This window comes from Procambarus clarkii, chromosome 27 (assembly GCF_040958095.1).
Source record: "Procambarus clarkii isolate CNS0578487 chromosome 27, FALCON_Pclarkii_2.0, whole genome shotgun sequence".
Taxonomy (NCBI): Eukaryota; Metazoa; Arthropoda; class Malacostraca; order Decapoda; family Cambaridae; genus Procambarus; species Procambarus clarkii.
The window spans coordinates 17,592,746-17,617,285 of record NC_091176.1 but is presented as its reverse complement, the minus strand read 5'-3'; the positions used below and the strand labels follow the sequence as shown (position 1 = coordinate 17,617,285).

Genomic DNA, 24,540 nt, shown 5'->3' with positions numbered 1-24,540 from the left:
TCACGTTCAAGAAGGAACTGCGGTAAATTCTGGCTTGGAAAGAGTTGATTTGAAGAACACATTACTTAGTAGTACAATGGACGTGGGTTCGATGAATTGTTTCAATCATAAATTTATGTTGTCCCAATGACTTAAAATTTCAGGCCGGCAGATTACGTCCGGGCATGACGCTCCTGCAACAATTCGGACATATGATTTGTGGCCTGACTTGTCCATCTTTCCTACAATGTGCAACAACGCGTTGATTCCCGACGCTGACGGCGTCTCTGGCAGCGCGTTCCCGAATTTCCAGGAATGATTTTTGACATTTTTTTTTTCTATTTACGGGCACCAGAACCCGGCGTGTTTATGTTTCCTAGACACTGTTCTGATATGTGTGTATATATATATATATATATATATATATATATATATATATATATATACTATATATATATATATATATATATATATATATATATATGTGTACTCACCTAATTGAGTACACACATATATATATATATATATATATATATATATATATATATATATATATATATATATATATATATATATATATATACACACATATCAGAACAGTTATGTGTGTGTGTGTGTGTGTGTGTGTGTGTGTGTGTGTGTGTATGTGTGTGTGTGTGTGTGTGTGTGTGTGTGTGTGTGTGTGTGTGTCTGTGTGTGTGTGTTTTCCATGACTGGATTTCTATGACTATAAGTTACTAGAAACTAATTCTGAAGACTCTTACTATTGACCGAGTGGAAAGAGAACTATCACGAGAAAGCGCCAAGCCAATACGGCTTTGTAGCCCTTGGAAGGGGTCAGGATACGGATTCGGGATGGGACGAAAGGGAAGAAATGGCGCCCAACACCATGGACGGTCGGGGACTGAACGCCGACCTACATGAAGCGAGACCGGCAATGAGGTAACATTTAAAAAGGTCGGCAGGTCAACAACGGCGTGGGCATGTCTGGCTTTTATATAGAATAGCTAAATTTATGGCTAAATTTGCTTTTTTAATATAGCCTTGTTACGTAATGTTTACGATATGGGAAAAATAACAAATAATAATAATATAGGAAAAATAAATACAAATCAGATTAGACCAAGAAAGTAATACCAAGATTCGTCGTTGTTCATAATGAACACCACTGTAGACTGTGGGGGGGGGGGGGTAATATACAACACATTAAGAAGCGCTTATTGTCCACAGTTGGACCCAAAGTGCATAAAACGCTCATCTGAACCTTTCCGGAAGTCGACTTAATTAGCTTATTTTACGAGTTAGAGGAGAGGTATGCAAATGAGCCAGGGTCAGAGGTTATTATGCTTAATGGTCTTGTTTATCAGCTGATATGACACATTATTGTGCTTTATTGTCGTGTTATCATTGTTATATTTCTTACTACTGCTATAATAATAATAATAATAATAATAATAATAATAATAATAATAATAATTTTAACTTATACTTATGTTTGCTTTCTAAATTGTTGTTATGGTGCTATCATTATTAGTGATGTTTATCTAAGAAATGTTGACCAAACCACACACTAGAAAGTGAAGAGACGACGACGTTTCGGACCGTCGTGGACCATTATCAAGTCCATTGCCTTGATAATGTCAAGACAATCGACTTGAGAATGGTCCAGGACGGACCGAAACATCGTCGTCCCTTCACTTTCTAGAGTGTGGTTTGGTCAACATATTTCAGCCACGTTATTGTGACGCCTCGTCTACATGTTTATCTAAGTTTTTCATTCTTTTAATTTTCATATCACACCATCTATCTCATATACATCTCTCTCCCCCTATCTTAACCACCCATACCTTACTGTATCTTTCTCACATTTATCACTATGTCTTTCTCTACCACCACCATCACTTTCTACCATTTATTGTCTCCTCTATATCCCTCTCTCTCTCTTTGTCTCTCATTCTTTTCGTCCGTATTGGCACAATCTCTCGACCATTTTTGACTCATTCTCTCAGCGTGGAGTTCTCTCCCCCCCTCTCACACCTTCTCCCTGATGCAGGTGGGTCTTTGAGGTTTGAGATCAAGGCTGGCAACGAGGCGGGGACGTTCTCCCTTGACCAGAGCACAGGACGTCTCTCCCTCCTTCGTCCACTCGACTACGAGCAGCAGAAAAAGGTGAGAGAGAGAGAGAGAGAGAGAGAGAGAGAGAGAGAGAGAGAGAGAGAGAGAGAGAGAGAGAGAGAGAGAGAGAGAGAGAGAGAGAGAGAGAGAGAGAGAGAGAGAGACTTAATAGTCGAAGTAGTGGACGGTGTATTAGTGTAGGTTGCTTATTTCGATGTGTGGTGTACTGACAATTTCTATTTTCCTTCCTATGCGAAACTAGCACGAACTTCTAGTCGAGGTTACTGGCGCAGGCAGCGGCGAAGGAGGCGCTGAAGGAGGAGCAGATGGAAGAGGAGGTGGCCACAGTGGGGGGAGGAGCGAGGCCAGGGTAGTAGTGCTGGTGGAGGACGTCAACGACCATCTTCCCTACTTCCCCCGTCACCTGCACGAGACGCAGATCACGGAAGAGGACGACCGACACCTGCCCAAGACTATCCTCACGGTACGTCCCTATCCCCGTGGTGTGTGTCTCTAGCCTCACGGTACGTCCCTATCCCCGTGGTGTGTGTCTCTATCCTCACAGTATGTCCCTATCCCCGTGGTGTGTGTCTCTATCCTCACGGTACGTCCCTATCCCCGTGGTGTGTGTGTCTCTATCCTCACGGTACGTCCCTATCCCCGTGGTGTGTGTCTCTATCCTCACGGTACGTCCCTATCCCCGTGGTGTGTGTCTCTATCCTCACGGTACGTCCCTATCCCCGTGGTGTGTGTCTCTAGCCTCACCGTACGTCCCTATCCCCGTGGTGTGTCTCTAGCCTCACGGTACGTCCCTATCCCCGTGGTGTGTGTGTCTCTATCCTCACGGTACGTCCCTATCCCCGTGGTGTGTGTCTCTATCCTCACGGTACGTCCCTATCCCCGTGGTGTGTGTCTCTAGCCTCACGGTACGTCCCTATCCCCGTGGTGTGTGTCTCTAGCCTCACGGTACGTCCCTATCCCCGTGGTGTGTGTCTCTATCCTCACGGTACGTCCCTATCCCCGTGGTGTGTGTCTCTATCCTCACCGAACCTCCCATTCTCTAACTAAAGGTACGCCTGTTACGTGTGTAGTTATAACTCCACATAAATATTAAAGTGCATATTAATAGAAATTTTTTCCATTGATCATTACCATGTGATTGAACACAAATTATATATGTGGACTATCTCCAACAGGTGATTGTTCACAGTACATATGTAGTAATCCCTCAACATACAATGAAACACCATTGGTATCATGCCACTACATAATGTATGGTTCAGGGTCTTCAGAGATATGTAGGGGAAACAATCTAGCGTGAGAACCTAACAAATTTGATGAGTTATAGTGGTCTACGTTCTCGACTCACAATCGCGGGACCCTGGTTCAATTTTTGAGGGAGGGGGGGAGAGGGGTGCAGGCCAGTAACGGAAGGGCACGTTTCTCTTCATCTGATGCCTCTGTTCACCGAGTATTAAATAGATTTCTGGGAGTTAATGTTAATATTGAGGGTTGTATCTTGGGGAGGGTCAGTAGTCGACATTCACTCAACACACACTCAACACACACACTCAACACACACACACTCAACACACTCACTCAACACACACACTCAACACACACTCAACACACTCACTCAACACACGCACTCAACACACTCACTCAACACACACACTCAACACACACTCAACACACTCACTCAACACACGCACTCAACACCCACACTCAAAACACACACTCAACACACGCACTCAACACACACACTCTACACACTCACTCAACACACACACTCAATACACGCACTCAACACACACACTCTACACACACACTCAACACACACACTCAATACACGCACTCAACACACACACTCTACACACACACTCAACACACACACACTCAACACACACACACTCAACACTCACACACTCAACACACACACTCAACACACACACTCAACACCCACACACTCAACACACACACACTCAACACCCACACTCAACACACACACACTCAACACCCACACACTCAACACACACACACTCAACACACACACACTCAACACACTCACTCAACACACTCTCTCAACAAACTGGCAATCATGGATGAAATAAGTAATTCCCATTCCCTTCTCACATACTCGAACGAGCAGTATCCTCGCACTGTCTGGGGGGGGAGGGGGACCCGCCAACGCCCCCGTGGGCAGACTGAAACACCGGCAATGACTCGCCTCTCACAGAAGAAATTGGAACATTTACCCGGTAGAATACCGGCATTAATCCTTGACAAACCTTCCCTTCCTCCCAACAGACTTTCCACCCATGACTCAACCAACACTACAGACTGAAAAATGTAATATTATAGTCTTGAGAGGTTATCTTGAGATGATTTCGGGGCTTTTAGTGTCCCCGCGGCCCGGTCCTCGACCAGACCTCCACCCCCAGGAAGCAGCCCGTGACAGCTGACTAACACCCAGGTACCTATTTTACTGCTAGGTAACAGGGGCATAGGGTGAAAGAAACTCTGCCCATTGTTTCTCGCCGGCGCCTGGGATCGAACCCAGGACCACAGGATCACAAGTCCCGCGTGCTGTCCGCTCGGCCGACCGGCTCCCCAGTCGGCAAAGTGTACAAAATGAATGCCTTCCACTTCACTATAACCCTCCAATATCGCTATAGCCACCAACATCACTACACCACCCTACATCAATACACTCCCATACATTAATACAGCCCCCTACATCATTACATACCCCCTGCATCAAAGGGGGTCCACATCAAAAACACATTCCCCAGCGCCTGACAGCTGGGTGGACAGTGCTTCGGATTCGTAGTCGTGAAGTTCCGGGTTCGATCCCCGGTGGAGGCGGAGACAACTGCTGTCTCCCCCCAGGAAGCAGCAGCTAACTGCTGCTTCCTGGGGGGTGTGTAACAAAAGGGAGGCCTGGTCGAGGACCGGGCGGCGGGGACGCTAAGCCCCGAAATCATCTCAAGATAACCCCCACTACCAAGTGAAAGGTGCTACAAGTGGTCATCTAAATGATGTTATTCCCTCTGTACAAACTGGGTAGTTTGGAATCCCGAGGCATCCAAAATATGTCAAATTAAATTTAACTCGTTTTGGCGACTAAAAATTCAGCAACTATAACAGACCTCGATAGTGATTTGACAACGACACACAGTAGATAACGAGATAACTACCTCAACACACTCGTGCAACACACACCTACAACACACATGCAGATAACTGTAAAAAAAAAAAAACGTGAATTTCAAGCTTGCAACATCCAAAGAAAAATTATATACCTCAAATCATTTCTTAAATAAAATAACACGTGATTTTTCCTCTCAATGTTTTCATGTTATTGAACACAGACATAAATAAATATTGTGTTTTTTCTAACGCTGAAGAGAACCAGAATCACTAGCACACATACACGTCACATATCAAGGTAACGTTTGTTACATCAGTTTGTTACAACCTGCAATTAGTAAGAGATGAGATCATTTAGAGTTGTGGTCGCCAACCAATGGTCTGCAAAAATATTTTGACATTATTTAAATTCTTTGTGTTTTATTATTAATAAAACAAAACTAAGATTCAAAGAAATTCTGAATGTTTTATGTTCTGTGTTCATTGTATGTAATTGTGTATTTTAACTGTTTTATATATATATATAAATATATATATATATATATATATATATATATATATATATATATATATATATATATATATATATATATATATATATATATATATATATATATATATATATATATATATAAGGACATCAAATAGTTTGACTTAAATAACTATCATTTCTTGTTTGGCTTCAGATTCGAATGCAACAAACCCATAATAAGTGAAAAAAGGCAAAGGAATATTTTGCATTACTTTAGTACTACAAAAGATAATGTAACTAAAGATAATAGTAACAATATTAATATGTGTACTTAACAGTGAGCTGCTCAACGGTTCAGAGCCTCCAACAGTCTTCGTCAATAACAACAACATTCTAACAAGGAGGCCGAGAGAAGAACAAACTCTAAATATCAAGAAAGTATGATTCCAACTACTTGAAATTTGGATTAATTCCAGAACCAGGTAGTGAGCTGTATCATCCCGGGCGGCTCTGTGTTGTGTGTTCTGAGAGTTTAGCCCATGATGCCATGAAACCTTTCAACCTCCAAAGAAACTTGCAATCAAAACACCCGGATTTAGCTACGAAACTACTTGAATGTAGTCAAAGAATGCGTGAAAATATGCAAAAAAATATACAAATTTGCTTTCACAAACACTGCAGTTGGAGATAAGTCCTTATAAGTGGTCCACGGGATTAAAATTATGAATTTAGTGGTCCGTGAGGTTCCGCAAGGTTGGCAACCGCTGATTTCAAGCGTTTCGAGCGAGGTAAAAGTTTCCCCTCGTTTTGTAACACTTGGGGAGAGGTGATTACAGTATAATTGAAGCGGTGGCCAGGTAATATCTCCCAACTTCCACCTGCGCCTCATTAACTTGGCCTACCTAATATCTGCCCGAATCATTGAATCTAAAAGCGGTGAAAAGTCGAATATTTTATTGCAATTGATTTTGATTAGGATGAACCTCTGAGGAAAATAATTTGATTAAAATTTGAAAATTAAAATTATGGATGGAACCATAAATGGTAATTTCCGTGTTTTTTAAAAGATTTATAACGGGAAAAGATTTGAATATACGACGCGTAAATTAGCCCCCCCCCCCCAAAAGACTAGTTCCATTGCGTAAGAGGAAGCAAATTCACTTAATTGCGTAAGTGCTCTTAACTTTTTTTTTCTTACGCAGGTGCTATTTAGCTCTTGGGGCTACGACTTTCAGCCTCAGTTTGTTATTTCAATGTATTTTGTTTTTTTCTTGTCTCTGTCACCTGCTGTCGTAATTATGGAGAAGTCAGTCTCAATTATCTTCCCTTCTAACTCACTCTTCATACGTCATCTATCCCTCCCACCCATGTCTATCCCTCCCACCCATGTCTATCCCTCCCACCCACATCCTCTCCACCCGCCCATGTGCCTTAGGCCCACACACAACTATAATTAGGAACACGTGCATTCGAGCATCACAACAACAAGATGAATCAACACACACCTGTTACACAGCCACTAGAGGCGGGGCCCTAAAGCTTGATCCTACTCCTCGTTGACGCCTGAAAAGGCAGAGAGCTTTCAGACAGCGGGAAAGGGCCAATGTGGTGGCAATAAACGAGAAGATGCAAGACAGAACCACCAAACTACTCACCGGTATTACTAACAAACGATCTCTACATTTTGCTAAAGAGAACAGATCCAAGGCAATTTGTTGAACAGATCAGTTAACTAGCCAATATATCATCATGACAGCTCTCACCAACATGAAGCCTTCCTCCAAACGCTGTGTACAGCCTAAATCCAACCGGAGGTAGTAGGCAGCACCGGCGTGGATCCCACCACCACCACTCCTCAAAAAGCACCAAAAGTCGGAAGAATATAAAAGTTTGTTACACGGCTTATCCCAGAGCCCAGTTGCGAAGACGGAGGAGTGAGGGGAGGAGATTCTAATGTAAATAAAAATAGAAAATCAAAGGAGACAAAGCATGATGGTAAGTGGACCCAGCACCACATCTATAGTATATGCACACAGCTAGACACACACATACACACACACACACACACACACACACACACACACACACACACACACACACACACACACTTCCCGATTTTTTCTTAAACTCCCTTACACTTCCTGTTAAATCAGAGCATCAGTTAGAGAGACAGAATGAAATATATATATATATATATATATATATATATATATATATATATATATATATATATATATATATATATATATATATATATATATATATATATATATATATATTATTAAATATGACCGAAAAAGTAAGATTAATAATTCTAACACGAATTTTCTCAATCTTTCGTACATTTCTTTTCACTGTTGGAGGTAAATCAAAAATCAATTCTCCAAAATTCATTTTTATTTCTAGTCTGACGCGACACGAGCGCGTTTCGTAAAACTTATTACATTTTCAAAGACTTTAGTTCACAAATACACAACTGAATAGAACTTACGCATCTCCGATTTTATATCTACATTTTGAGTGAGGTGGAAGGGGTGATGTGGCATTAACACAAGACAGAACAAGAGGTGGCATTAATAGGGTATTAATTTCATCAACACAAGACAGAACAAGAGGTGGTATTAATAGGGTATTAATTTCATCAACACAAGACAGAACACGAAACAATGGGTATTGAATAGAAGTGTTTGTAGAAAGCCTATTGGTCCATATTTCTTGATGCTTCTATATTGGAGCGGAGTCTAGAGGTGGGTAGAATATAGTTGTGCAATAATTGGCTGTTGATTGCTGGTGTTGACTTCTTGATGTGTAGTGCCTCGCAAACGTCAAGCCGCCTGCTATCGCTGTATCAATCGATGATTTCTGTGTTGTTTACTAGGATTTCTCTGGCTATGGTTTGGTTGTGGGAAGAGATTATATGTTCCTTAATGGAGCCCTGTTGCTTATGCATCGTTAAACGCCTAGAAAGAGATGTTGTTGTCTTGCCTATATACTGGGTTTTTTGGAGCTTACAGTCCCCAAGAGGGCATTTAAAGGCATAGACGACGTTAGTCTCTTTTAAAGCGTTCTGTTTTGTGTCTGGAGAGTTTCTCATGAGTAGGCTGGCCGTTTTTCTGGTTTTATAGTAAATCGTCAGTTGTATCCTCTGATTTTTGTCTGTAGGGATAACGTTTCTATTAACAATATCTTTCAGGACCCTTTACTCCGTTTTATGAGCTGTGGAAAAGAAGTTCCTGTAAAATAGTCTAATAGGGGGTATAGGTGTTGTGTTAGTTGTCTCTTCAGAGGTTGCATGGCTTTTCACTTTCCTTCTTATGATGTCTTCGACGAAACCATTGGAGAAGCCGTTATTGACTAGGACCTGCCTTACCCTGCAGAGTTCTTCGTCGACTTGCTTCCATTCTGAGTTGTGGCTGAGAGCACGGTCGACATATGCGTTAACAACACTCCTCTTGTACCTGTCTGGGCAGTCGCTGTTGGCATTTAGGCACATTCCTATGTTCGTTTCCATGCCTATGAAAAGCCATGCAACCTCTGAACTAACACAACACCTATACCCCCTATTAGACTATTTTACAGGAACTTCTTTTCCACAGCTCATAAAACGGAGGAAAGGGTCCTGAAAGATATTGTTAATAAAACCTTATCCCTACAGACAAAAATCAGAGGATACAACTGACGATTTACTATAAAACCAGAAAAACGGCCAGCCTACTCATGAGAAACTCTCCAGACACAAAACAGAACGCTTTAAAAGAGACTAACGTCGTCTATGCCTTTAAATGCCCTCTTGGGGACTGTAAGCTCCAAAAAACCCAGTATATAGGCAAGACAACAACATCTCTTTCTAGGCGTTTAACGATGCATAAGCAACAGGGCTCCATTAAGGAACATATAATCTCTTCCCACAACCAAACCATCGCCAGAGAAATCCTAGTAAACAACACAGAAATCATCGATAGATACAGCGATAGCAGGCGGCTTGACGTTTGCGAGGCACTACACATCAAGAAGTCAACACCAGCAATCAACAGCCAATTATTGCACAACTATATTCTACCCACCTCTAGACTCCGCTCCAATATAGAAGCATCAAGAAATATGGACCAATAGGCTTTCTACAAACACTTCTATTCAATACCCATTGTTTCGTGTTCTGTCTTGTGTTGATGAAATTAATACCCTATTAATACCACCTCTTGTTCTGTCTTGTGTTGATGAAATTAATACCCTATTAATGCCACCTCTTGTTCTGTCTTGTGTTAATGCCACATCACCCCTTCCACCTCACTCAAAATGTAGATATAAAATCGGAGATGCGTAAGTTCTATTCAGTTGTGTATTTGTGAACTAAAGTCTTTGAAAATGTAATAAGTTTTACGAAACGCGCTCGTGTCGCGTCAGACTAGAAATAAAAATGAATTTTGGAGAATTGATTTTTGATTTACCTCCAACAGTGAAAAGAAATGTACGAAAGATTGAGAAAATTCGTGTTAGAATTATTAATCTTACTTTTTCGGTCATATTTAATAATATATGTCTACAGGAAAGACTGCTACGAAAATATACTAATATATATATATATATATATATATATATATATATATATATATATCCCTTCACCGGCGAGACGGCGCAGCGGGCCACCAGCAGGGCTCGTAGTGGCCCGACTAAGACCAGGTATTTGTCAGGCAATATCCTGAACGAGGAGTTGTGGGCTTCACACACTTCGACACTGAACTCCAGCGCGGGGTTCTGGGAGTCTGTCTGTTATAGTCTGTGTGTCTTGGATGGAGTCTGCTTGTCTGATAGTTTGTGTCTGTGGGTCCTGGAAGAGTGTTAGTTTGTGTCTGTGGGTCCTGGAAGAGTGTTAGTTTGTCTGTGGGTCCTGGAAGAGTCTGTTTGTCTGTCAGTTGGTGTCTGTCATTTAGTGGGTGTGAACTCACCTAGTTGTGCTTACAAGATCAAGCACTTTGACTATTGGCTAGTGTAGGGAATGTGGCTGACATTCTCCTATTTAAATGAGCCTCTGGAATTGGGTTTGTTGTTATGTCAACTCCCAGGTCGTTTCTCTAGTGGTTATTGGGAGGTAGTTTCCCCTTCATTGCGTACTGTCCTTTAGGTCTCCTGTCATCTGTTCCCATTTCCATCGCCTTACACTTGCTGGAATTGAACTCCAGTAGCCGTTTCTCAAATTTCTCGACCTCTACAGCCTGTTTAAGTCGTCTTGGAGAATCTTAAAATCCTCATCGGTATCAAATTTTCTTATTAGTTTTTCATCGTCTGCAAATATCGACATATATGACTCAACTCCTGTAGATTGGTCAGTTACGTGAATGAGAAATAGTATGGATCCCAGCACTGATCCTTGAGGTACTCCACTCGTTACCAGTCCCACTTCTCGCCTCTCACTGATACTCTCTGACTCCTGTCTGTTTGGCATATTTTTTTCCCATGTTTGTGTTTATCCATTTACTCCCGCCTGCTTCTCGATTTTGTGTATTAATCTATTGTGAAGTATTGTATAAAAGGCTTTTTGGCATTCCAGAAATACGAAATCTGTCCAGCCTTCTTCGTCCTGCTTTATATTCATTACTTTATCATAGAGCCTACTTCAGTAGGCTCATTAAGCATGATTTCCCATCCGCAAAGCCATGTGTGTTCTCACCCAGTTGTACTCACCTACTTGTGCTTGCGGGGGATTGAGCTCTGGCTCTTTAGGCCCGCCCTCTCAACTATCAATCAACTTTTTTTTTCATACACACACACACACACACCCAGGAAGCAACCCGTAGCAGCTGTCTAACTCCCAGGTACCTATTTACTGCTCAGTGAACAGATCATCAGGGCGCAAGAAACTGCCCATTTATTTCCGCCATCACTTGGGAATCGATCCCCGGTCCTCAGGAATACGTATACAGAGTGCTATCCACTCAGCCACCAGGCGCTCCGTGTGTGTGTACTCACCTATTTGTACTCACTTATTTGTGTGTGTGTGTGTGTGTGTGTGTGTGTGTGTGTGTGTGTGTGTGTGTGTGTGTGTGTGTGTGTGTGTGTGTGTGTGTGTGTGTGTGTGTGTGAGTTTCTTCCCACTGCTATACAAAAAATATTTAACTGGATGACGGGTCGTGTTCCAGTGAAAACTAGCGGGTAAGGCTTTTACCATGAACTACGGGAAGGGAAAGCTCTCAGTCTGCTAACAGGAGTCAGACGTCGTCGGCTCCTGTGCCCACCTATGTAGGCAGAAACAATTAGCTTTCAGGAGGCTTCAACACCACGCCAAGTATGAATTATTCACCGTCAAAGGATAAGAGAAGGAGTCTCCAGTACACCTGAACCAATTAAACATCTTAACACCGGTTATCATCGGCACGGAAAGATATCAACAACCGGACTCCAGCAGGTCAAAATCAGCCGGTCTCGAATTGAGAAAATAATCTTCCGCTAGTCGCGAAGGGAACAACATATCTAACCCGTTGTCGGTCATAATTCGTCATAATTTTTTAACGGAATCGACCAACCGGTGACATATTTGTCAAAAATGAAAGAATAATATTGACTTAATCTATGCATCTGCCTCGACAGATTAGAAGATTAATTGACAGATTAGAGAGATTGACAGATTAGACCTCACCTCTAATCTGTCGAGGGGTCGCTAATCTGAGTTGCTTGGGTTTGAACGTTTCTGATTCGGCAAAACAGTTGTATTTTGTACGGAATCATAAGTCGAGAGAATGTGCTGAGATATCAACCAAGATATCAACCAAGATATCAACCAATCATCATCGAAAGAACCAAAAAAATTCTCCACCAGTCATCGTCAAGATGTCAAAAAATATTGCAGCCACTCAACTTTCAGTTTTCGGTTGGTATGGCAAATCCGGATAAGACCTTCATTGTCGATCCGGTTAAGGCGTTATACAGGACTTAGGCTTCGAAGGGACTGACGGCCGAGAAGCCGTCCGCACGCATCACATGCACACCGGCGCTGAAGTTACCCCCCCCCCTAGACACCTGGGGGTAGTGGTTGGGGGGTGTTTGGTGGGGGGAAGAGGTAGGGAGAGGGGGGGAGGGGTGACGGTGGGAGAGGAGGGAGGGAGTGTGCGGTGGGAGAGATGATAGGGGTAGAAGAATAAAGAGGGTGGAGAGAGATGGTTGTCCATCTCTCTCTCTCTCTCTCTCTCTCTCTTGGGTGAATAGTGATGGAGAGAGAGTTTGAAAGTGAGGGAAGAAGAAAGGAATGAGGGAGAGGGTGATGGGAAGGGGAATCAGAGGATGCGGAGGATGAGGAACGTGGAGAAGAGTTTGGGGACTGATGAGAGAATGGTAAATTATGAGAAAGCGAAGGAAGTTAAATTATACGGAATGGGAGAACTCGAAACAGGAACTAGGAAGATGAATTGAGGAAATGGAAGCGGGGGGAGAGAGAGAGAGAGAGAGAGAGAGAGAGAGAGAGAGAGAGAGAGAGAGAGAGAGAGAGAGAGAGAGAGAGAGAGAGAGAGAGAGAGAGAGAGAGAGAGAGAGAGAGATATCATTCTCCCCATACAACCTGTCCATGTACTAAAAATTCTATACATAGTTAGGCATAGGTTAGGTTAGGTGTTTAGGTTCTGTTGGCGATTATTTGTATTTGTAATACGTGTGTGAAACATTTACAGCGTTGTGGTTCGAACAAAATTCGTCAGCGAAGCACTTGTTCCGGAAGTGTTCGGACGTCAGCAATTGTGAGTCGTGTGTAAACCGCTTTTCATTCATAAACAGAGGGGTTTGGCGGCTGGATTAACGAGCTTGGATCTTTGTACGCGAGGACAGGCAGCCCCACGCCTCGCCACCGATTCTCATTCCTTCTCATTCCCGCAGGCGGTCTTGTTCTTCCCGCAGGTGGCATTCTCATTCCCGCAGGCGGTCTAACCGTTCCCGCCATTATTCCCGCAGGTGGCCGCAGTGGACGCGGACGCAGGGGATCACGGGAGGCTGCGGTACCTGCTGGCGGGAGACGGTGTCCACGCTAATGTCAGTCTCTCCTACTTTTCAATTGACCCTGAGACGGGCGCCTTAAGACTGCTGAGAGTAAGTACTTCTGTTGCGTGGGTGCGTGGGTGGGTCTTGCATGGGTGCGTGGGTGGGTGTTGCATGGGTGCGTGGGTGGGTGTTGCATGGGTGCGTGGGTGGGTGTTGCATGGGTGCGTGGGTGGGTGTTGCATGGGTGCGTGGGTGGGTGTTGCATGGGTGCGTGGGGGTGAGTGTTGAATGACTGCAATTTAGGGACGGTGGAGCTATGAAGGCGGAGTGTATGCGTTAGTGCGTGGCCACGTGCGTTGGTTTGCACCTGCGTGCGTTGATTGGTGGGTGTTGCTTCCGGAGCTGCTGTCGTCTGCAACATTCCTCTATCAACAGTAGGCCTCGTACTCACGCTGAAGTAACATTCCTGACTTCCAAAAAGCAACCTTAGATAGTGAGGATATTCCTAATTTTATACAAATTTTATATATTTTGATTTTTTGTAAATTCCTGGACGGGAGGCGATTAGTGATTGTTTATATATCATGGTTGTTGGTGTCGCCGATCAGTGGGGACTTTCGCTAGCCTAGTTTAGGGTTCAGGGGCCAGATTTACGAAGCAGTTACGCAAGCACTTACGAACTTGTACATCTTTTCTCAATCTTTGGCGGCTTTGTTTACAAATATTAAACAGTTAATGAGTTCCGGAGCACCAGGAGGCTGTTTATAACAATAACAACAGTTGATTAGGAAGTTTTCATGTTTGTAAACTGTTTAATAAATGTAACCAAAGCCGTCAAAGATTGAGGAAAGATGTACACGTTCGTAAGTGCTTACGTAACTGCTTCGTGAATCTGGCCCCTGGCTTTGGGGTTCCTGGATGTAGCCAGGCAAGCTCATTGGTTCTTGCTTATGACGGTCATCCTATCAGGGCCTGTCCCAGGACCACGTGACCTCTGAGAGGGAACGTGCCGGTACGAGATTTTGTTGTTGTTGTTGAGTCTCTCATGTTCCAGAGCTAAGGCAGGGCGGACGTGTATTACAAGCTGCGCAATGTTTGATAACAAAAACGGTTGTTGTGAAGGAAGACCAGACCTCGGAATAATGGTCTGGAAGCTTAGCAGTGTTAACAAGATTTTAGGTTCCAGCTTGAAAATGTCCTGGAAACTTGTATTTTTCTTCTTGTAGAACTTTTAGGTGAGGCTGCAGGTCGGGTTATGGCTTGATCAATCCTGGAAACTTTGACTGAGTTATTCTCAGACTTCTGTTATCGTAATTTATTCTGTGTGTCGTCCCCTTTTTTTTGTGTAGTCTGATCTCGTAACTGATATCTTCCTCCGTGACAGGTTACATTTGGAAGCTTTTTTCTGTTGCTTTGACTAGCTTTGCTCTCCATGTCTTTTCTTCCCTTCTTGGAGCTTTTTTTATGTTTGTAGCCATTACTAGTAATAACCTCTCTCTCTGAATACTTAGTAAGTGTGTGTAGTGGTGTTTTAGTGTGAGTTGGATGTACAGGTGTGAGGTAGAGTCTGAAGGATGTGAAACATTGCTGGTATACACGACCAGCTTGCCCCTTCTACCACCATCTCTACCACAATTAACATCCCCAACCCCTGCCTACCCCCCTACCCCTTACCCACCCTTCCTACACGCCCCACTACACTTACACACATTCAATCTCAACCCCAAAATTTTCATTGCGTATTCCTCCCCTTCTCAATTATCACTATATCTATCACCACACATCTCTTCCTACTAGTCACAACCACCACACCAGCACTCCCCCCCCTTCCCCCTCCCCCCACAACAACCCCCCCCTCCTGCTTAAACTCAAGTAATCCAAATCTTATTTCATTGAAGCCTCTGGATCGTGATCCGCCGGGTGGACGCTCCCAGTGGCGGCTCCGGGTGAGTGCCAGCGACGGGGCCACGGAGGCCAGCACGGCCGTCCACGTCAACCTCAAGGACATCAACGACAACGCCCCTTTCTTCCCCAGCGCCACGCTCAACGCCACCGTCCCGGAGAACGCTGCGCGAGGTGAGTCGTTGTCCTGCTGGCGGCCAACAATGAACACTCACACTCACCCAGCATGACCATGAAGCAAAATGTAGGTTTAGGGCCAAGCTCTGGAGCCCACAGTCGACTTGAGAATGGTCCAGGACGGACCGAAACGTCGTCGTCCCTTCACTTTCTAGTGTGTGGTTTGGTCAACATATTTCAGCCACGTTATTGTGACTCCTTTTCTGCGCCCAGAAGTTATTAAGCGCTTCATAACAAATTCGCTGAATTTTTAATGAATCTTTCGAACCTGAGAATGTCAACTGGTCATTAATTTGGTGTCAAGTCATACACGAATGTCAACTAATAACATTGGAGATGAAGCTGTAAAATGTTTAACTTTTTGAGAGAAAATAGTTATTAACATAGTCTAACACAGTTAAACAAAGATATTACAGACAAAGTAACAGAGAATAAACACATACGCGACGCCAAGATATACGCCAGGTGTAATAGGCAAGGGAAGGGAACTCTCAGGGGGAAAGTGCCAAGCCATTACGACACTATAACCCATGGAAAGGATCAGGATAAGGATTTGGGATGGGACGGGGGAGGGAAAGAATGGTGCCCAACCCCTTGTGGACGGTCGGGGATTGAACACCGATCCTGCATGAAGCGAGACCCGGGAAGGAAGCACACTAATGCATTTGAGTATTGGTACTTCATTATACACCGAGCGTGCGTACTGCCATACATAACGAGACTGCTAGCATTGTAGTAACCATGTCGTAGCTCAGTCGATTAAGGCAGCGTCAAGGATGCTCCCGGACGCAGGTTCGAACCCTCGTCACGGCCCTTGTGGATTTGTTCATTTGATGCATCACGCTATTGTGATTTCTGTGTTGTAGGGTCTTCTGTTAGCTTCTATTACTGTGTATGACCTGGGTTAACCTTTTATTTCATTGTATTATCCTTCTATTGCTTTAATTTGTTCCTTATCTACTGTGCAACATGCAGAGGTGCAATAATAATTTATAAGAGAATGAACTTGATGCAAAGGAACTTGTTTAGTAAATTTATTTTGTATTCGTTCGCTTAAACTAAATAACCAGCAAAATTATTTATTGTCATATAAATTTAAATTATTGATGCAGAATTTTAATTATTAAAAAATAATATAAAATAGAAATAACAAATAATAATCTTAATTATAAACAATAATAATCTGGAAAAAGCCATAGCAATATAAGACATAAAAGAGGTACAAATATTAGGTGGAAATTTCAATGGTCGCTCCACAAAAGCTGCCACCAAAATGCTGCCTCTATCATCCTAGGAAATGTCTCTTCAAACAGGTGGACTTTGGATAGACTCATTGAATGAGATGAAAGTGTCTCAATTGTTGTATACTGCCTTTGTCCATCCTGGGAGAAACTTTGGTCGCGCGCGGCACTGTGGTGTATACAGAGTGAGGAAAGAGAGAGAGAGAGAGAGAGACAGAGAGAGAGAGAGAGAGAGAGAGAGAGAGAGAGAGAGAGAGAGAGAGAGAGAGAGAGAGAGAGAGAGAGAGAGAGAGAGAGAGAGAGAGAGAGAGAGAGAGAGAGAGAGAGAGAGAGAGAGAGAGAGAGAGAGAGAGAGAGAGAGAGAGAGACAGAAAGAGAAAATGAGAGACTTAACAAACTTCGACTCGTCTACAGAGACACGCTTAGCCTCGAGTCTTATTCCATGGCCTCCCACACATCCAGCACTGAGAGTCAACACAATTATAATGCTGACTGGCCGTCTCTCTCTCTCTCTCTCTCTCTCTCTCTCTCTCTCTCTCTCTCTCTCTCTCTGTCTCTCTCTCTCTCTCTCTCTCTCTCTCTCTCTCTCTCTCTCTCTCTCTCTCTCTCTCTCTCTCTCTCTCTCTCTCTCTCTCTCTTTCTCTCAGCATAGATGGTAACCTGCTGTACTATGGGGGTACAAAAAGCTGGCAATGAAGTCAGTTTGTTAGCTGTGTCGTGGAGAAGAACTGACAGTCAGTAATGGAAGCATCTGCTGGGGTGACGAGCTGTCATCATGACGTGAAATACGTTAGTTCCACTAAACGCCAACCTCAACAATCAGCTCGAATAAGCAAGTTATCTCTAGATATTATTTTACTTAGATACAAGAAACATTTCTGTATTATGTTTGTGTTTACATTATCAAACTTTAATATTTACTGTAAACAAGGAAGTCCTTTCTCATTTTTGTAATACATCTTTTTCCCAACGTTTCATATTTTTATTTCTCGTTAGAGTCGAGACATTTTCACCTTCAGTACAGAAATAATTTTAATTGTAAATTTCCAGAGAAAAATATTTTAATTACTCGATGAGACTCAATTAGCCAAGGCTACGTCCCCAATATTTCAGATCAGACCATCTCTAACATCTCAGACCATCTCCAACATCTTAGACCAGACCATCTCCAATATCCCAGACCAGATACTCTTCAACATCTCAGACCAGACCATCTCCAACATCTCAGACCAGACCATCTCCAACATCTCAGACCATCTCCAACATCTTAGACCAGACCATCTCCAATATCCCAGACCAGATACTCTCCAACATCTCAGACCATCTCCAACATCTTTGACCAGACCATCTCCAATATCCCAGACCAGATACTCTTCAACATCTCAGACCAGACCATCTCCAACATCTCAGACCATCTCCAACATCTTTGACCAGACCATCTCCAATATCCCAGACCAGATACTCTCCAACATCTCAGACCATCTCCAACATCTTTGACCAGACCATCTCCAATATCCCAGACCAGATACTCTCCAACATCTCCGACCATCTCCAACATCTTTGACCAGACCATCTCCAATATCCCAGACCAGATACTCTTCAACATCTCAGACCAGACCATCTCCAACATCTCAGACCATCTCCAACATCTTTGACCAGACCATCTCCAATATCCCAGACCAGATACTCTCCAACATCTCAGACCATCTCCAACATCTTTGACCAGACCATCTCCAATATCCCAGACCAGATACTCTCCAACATCTCAGACCATCTCCAACATCTTTGACCAGACCATCTCCAATATCCCAGACCAGATACTCTCCAACATCTCAGACCAAACCATCTCCAACATCTCCATAAAAACAAAACACAACTTCCTCCCAGGGACCGGATTAAGCTCCTCTCCCTCTGGGAACGGAACTTCCACTTTGTTCCTGCTGTCGACTGTTGCTGTGGATTTTTTTCCCATTATATTCCTGGTGGCGCTACAGCGCCGGAGCCTCGCCACGCTCGATCAAAATCGTTGTAGCTCAAGGTTAAGGTTCAGTGGTTGAAGGTCACAGTCCAAGTGTAGGCCGAGGGGTTATTCCGGCACCTCAGTTTGGTCGTCAAGATTTCGATGATTGTATTGTTATCTACGATGCGTTAAGGATAATACTTTTGGAGTTTTACGATAAACTTTATGTTGACAGACTTTAAGAATGGCAGTGGGTAACCCTTTGGTCTTTGTCATAGTTTTTCGAAACTATGATTTTGTCTAGTATCTTACTGGTTGATACTGAAGTGTTCATTTATGTTGTTGATAAGTTGTGTTCTTGGCTGGTCTGCCTCGACCTTAATGGGTGTTTTAGATGACCCAACGACGTTTGTTTCTTCTTTTACATTGACAACTGAAATGGAAAACAATGGAGCTCTACAGTTTTCTTGGGTACTATGTTATATAGGAAAGATTGAACATTTAAGTTCAGTGTTCATTGGAGACCAACTAATGTATATTCCTATGTGAATTATTTTTCAAACTATCATATCTGAGTTCAATATTTAGTGTTCTCGTCGATGTTTCTGATAGCGTTGCGAGTCTATAAACCAGAGTTTATTGATAACTAAACGATGAAGATTTCTGAGATAACATCAAGCGTTGCAATATCCCAAATAAGATATAAATGCTGCCCTTAGGCAAGCTAAGAAAACATTTTATAATCCAAGCTCAAGATAAGTTCAGTCTATCAAAAGTATTTTTGTGCTTTCTTACACAGAAGACATAGCAAAAATCTCCAACCACTTAAGAAAAATTAGATTAGAAACTCGCTGAAATCATTTGTTGGTTGTGTCTGTCAAGAATGCTGTAAAAAATATATGTGAATATGTCAAATATACATATTTGATATATATTGGTAAGGCAGGAAAATCCTCTGTTACAACGTTTGGAGAAACACAAGTGTTTGTGTTCTGAATGGATATGATTCTTATGCTATATTCTGTCATTGTCATCTGACTGATTAGTAAAATGCAGTCTCGTAAGTAAACGGTAGGTGTCACACTACAGTCTATAGTAAGGAAACCAACATAGAAACATGCCTTAATGCTGGTAGTGAGAGTCATGACACAGTACAAGTGTTGGCAACGCCTCTGTCAACCCAGCTCTCGCACCTGGCTCCAGTTGGCAGCAGGCTGACGAGTAAATCATCAGAGTAGGCGGGTCGTATTCAATAATGAATGTTCTCGCGGATATGTTGAAGTGATCATTAATGGACGGTGAGGGGGGCCAGGCTACCTTGCACGGAACGGCCAACAATACATTATATTTCTTTCCTATTCTACAGGACCTTCTTTTCCACGGATCACAAAACGGAGGAAAGAGTCCCGAGTGACATTAATGATGGACAGGTGACCCTGCCGACTCCACCCTGAAGATCGAGTGTATAATATACTATAAGAGAAAGAAGACCGCCAACTTGCTCATGAAAAATACCCCGGATACCAAGCTAAATGAACTGAAAGGGACGAATGTTGCCTATACGTCCACCAGGGGACTGTCAGCCCCAACGATATCATTATATAAGGAAGACAAGAGAACCTTTTGTAACCTGCCTGACAATGCACAATCGTCAAGGCCCCATCTAAGAGATTGTAATCTCTACACACAATCCAATCATCACCAGAGACAGTTTGACAATTACCAATGATATAATAGACAAATACAACGACAATCGAGGATTAGACACAGGGGAAATACTGTACCTCAAACAAATTCAGCCAACTATCAAAAGTCAGTTAAAGCTTTGTTACATGCTTCCATTTTCGAGACCAAGACAGAGCATCCAGGCCACTTCCCCAGCCACCACTGGCATAGGGGTGATGGGTAAGCTATTGGGTAAAAGCGATACTTTACTGCTACTCACTCGCTGTTGAGAGTGAGGAGCAGTAAAGTATATATATTCGGTTGCACCAGCTAGAAGCTTGATTGTATTCAGTTCTACTCTACCGTCGAAAATGTTGACAGGATCAACGAAACACATGTTTTATAATATATATATATATATATATATATATATATATATATATATATATATATATATATATATATATATATATATATATATATATATATATATTTATAATCAGCTTACTGCCCAAATGCCTTCTATAAGATTCGGTATTTTGAATGACCAGAGCTTCAAAATTAATGTGTTAGTGAAATGGGACCATCTGTTTGGTTGTTCATATGGCACCTCTCTCTCTCTCTCTCTCTCTCTCTCTCTCTCTCTCTCTCTCTCTCTCTCTCTCTCTCTCTCTCTCTCTCTGTCTCTCTCTCTCTCTCTCTCTCTCTCTCTCTCTCTCTCTCTCTCTCTCTCTCTCTCTCTCTGTCTCTCTCTGTCTCTCTCTCTCTCTCTCTCTGTCTCTCTCTCTCTCTCTCTCTCTCTCTCTCTCTCTCTCGCCCACATTTTACATATTCTATATTACATCCTATTGTAGGCTGTGCCGCTCTGCACCTCACACTCTAGGCTCTCCCGAGATGAAAGAGAAAGCAGACAGCGAGACTATGAAAATATTGCACCGATGCCATTTTACATATATAACATGCAGTCTTGCAAACACATCCAGATGAGTACAACAAAATACACACACACACACACACACACACACACACACACACACACACACACACACACACACACACACACACACACACACACACACACACACACACACACACAATCACGGAAACGTAAAACACCGCTCCTTCGTATGCATACAATCTATCAAACAAGTAAATATACCTGTAAATGCGTCAATTCTGTGCATTCTCCCTTCGAGACGAGTCATTCCCGTTCAATTCCCATTCCCCCCATATCCTCTTTTCCCCAATAACAACTACTACCCATATTCGCGCCTCCCCTTACATATCACAATCAAGGTAGGCAAGCAATGGCTTCCAGGCCTGTGGGACACTATGCACGACCTGACAACGTGTACACACGAACTTTAGGCGAAAACTTATACGAGATTTCAGCGCCCCATCTTGTCGCGAGTGTTGTAAATGAAATGTGGAGTGTTGTGTCCGTGGAATTTTGAAGCGAAGCGCTGAATGTTTTTTTTTTGTGTGTGTGTGTGTATATTTTTTGCTGTTTTTGTGAGTCTGGCTAGAAAGGAAGCAGGTAAAGGGGGAAGGAAGATGAGGGGGGGTAGAGGGAAAAATGAGGAGGAGGAGGAGGTGGAGAATAAGAAGGTAGGGTAAAGAACATATGTTTCGTGTGTTTGTGTGTGTGTGTGTGTGTTTATGTGTGTGTGTGTGTGTGTGTGTGTGTGGTTGGAGACTCCGATCCACTAAAGTTATTGTAATGGCTTTCCTCGTGCGTGCGTTCGTTTCAAGCCGGAAAGACTTAAGTAGGTATATGTGTGTGTGCTTGTGTGTGTGTGTGTGTGTGACCTATGTGCATCCCTCGTGTGTGTCTCGCGTGTGTGTGCGTGTCCTCCCCCCCCCCATGTGCGTGTCCCGTGTCCACCACCGTATCAAGCGAGTACATAAAAGCAGCACAATTTCCTTAATGAAGCCCTAATGGTCTACAAATTTCCCATCACTCAAGTCAAGATCACCTCCCCCAGCGCTATTTACAGTGGACAAATGCTGTGCAATGCAGTTGGAAGGGACCAAGAGTTGCACAGTGAAATTTAATTGGTGCATGCATTGCAGAGAACAATTACAACAGTCATAGGCAGCCATGTAGTGCTCCTGTATAAACTGATTTTTTTTAGCACTGCTATTAAATGGAACGAAATGAATTGAGAGCACTTAATAGGATGCTGCGCGTGATCCCGTTTATATGGTATCGTATATATGGTCCCGTTTATATGGTGAGGTTTATATAGTGCCGGTTATATGGGGGCCGTTCATATGGTGTATATCATATGCACTGCATTGCAAATGTGATTGGGTGACGGATGGAGGCCCCCTCGCTATTTTCCCTGCCACAGGAAGGGAGATTATGGGTAAGGGAACTGTCAGAGGAAGGGAGAATATGGGTAAATGGAACTGTTAGAGGGAAGGAGAATAACGGTGGTTGAACTGATAGGAGGAAAGGGAATAAGGATTGGGGAAACTACCAGGGGCAGAGTGGGAGGATTAGAGGACCTGCCGAGGGTTGAAGAGAGGCAAGGTTAGGGAGTTCAGGGCTCTAGGGGAGCTGCTTCACACCATGAAAGAACATTTATTATATATTCATAAAGGGAAGTTCCTGTTTTTCCTAGGGACAACTTGATCATCGTACCGTACTTACTAGAAACTTTGCGTCAGTTACATAGTACTCTGTGCTAAGCTATGCAGGGTGACCCAAATGGGGTCTGGAACGGGCAAGAGAGTGTTGAAGTATAACCAAGCTAGAATCGTAAGTAATAAGAACTATAGAAAAAAACATTGAAGAGCATTAATGCGTTGTTTTCTTGGGGGTTGAAATTTCTTTTTTCCATGTTTCACATATCATTTCCTGCATAAATGTTAAGTGATATTTATGTTTTTTTTATTATTTTTGTACGTTTGTTTGCTTAGTATAAATATATAATTTTCAGCGCTTTGAGTCATTTATTAATATTTTATTTTTCAAAGGAGTCAGAATATTGAAAAATTTTCATCTGAAGTAATTTTTCCACAAATGGCATTACATTTAGTTCAGTGCAAGGGATTGACTTTAAATTTTTAAAACACGAAACTACATACACAACCCTTTAATGCTCTGCCAGTTCCCAACTTCAGTGATTGAGTAAAAATACTTTAACATTAGTTGACTAAACTTTTCACATTTTGTTGAAACATTGGCAAATACTTCGCCAGAGTTTGGGGTCTTGTTTGGCATTATTGTAGTTATGTTTACCGCGTCCGAATTAACACTTACTTTAACTAATCTTTTTTCTACACTCCCTTTACAGCTGTGATAGATGGCAGCCATACTGACAGACCTCTAGTAAGGGCCAGGAAAGAGGTGCTTATTGAGAAAACTACCAGTTTCTTAGTCACTTTCTGTTAAATTCTAAGTTAGATGATCGAACTGTTTTTAGTGATCCAGCCCTCTCTAGCCTTAGTTTTGATTGGCCCAGTGCTCAATAAGCTTGGTTTCGAATGGTCCATGCCTCTCTATCTTGATTTAAGTATCCTATTCCCTCCCTCCAACCTTCGCTCCGAGTGATCCATTCAGCTGTAATTCTGTTTTCAGTGGACCACATTTTCTAATTTAGGGTTTGTTTCTTCCTTTTATATTTTTACATATTATCAAAGCATTTTTTCAAAGCTGGTTTCAGAATGCTCATTTTTCCTTATCCTGTTTCATTTTCTATGTCGAGAGAGAGGTGGTGAATTGGAGGAAAAATGAGCTAACGAAGAAGTATATAAAATTAGTTGATAATAATTTGTTATATTATTTTCCTTTGTGGGCTCCTCAACATGCTTCATGTTGACGGTCATAGCTGTTGTATTTGTCCAATTGGCTTTGCATAATTTGAAGTATATATATATATATATATATATATATATATATATATATATAT

General features: G+C 42.6%; 1 protein-coding gene across 1 annotated transcript in view; it reads left to right on the top strand.

Moving 5' to 3' along the window:
- Positions 1 to 13,000: 13,000 nt before the first annotated feature.
- Positions 13,001 to 24,540, top strand: part of LOC123751937 (putative neural-cadherin 2) — an 80,057-nt gene continuing 68,517 nt past the window's right edge. Inside the window, exons 1-3 of the mRNA XM_069332117.1 lie at positions 13,001 to 13,042; positions 13,652 to 13,786; positions 15,577 to 15,754. Of these exons, the coding sequence (XP_069188218.1) occupies positions 13,001 to 13,042; positions 13,652 to 13,786; positions 15,577 to 15,754 (355 nt within the window). The remainder of the gene's footprint in view (positions 13,043 to 13,651; positions 13,787 to 15,576; positions 15,755 to 24,540) is intronic.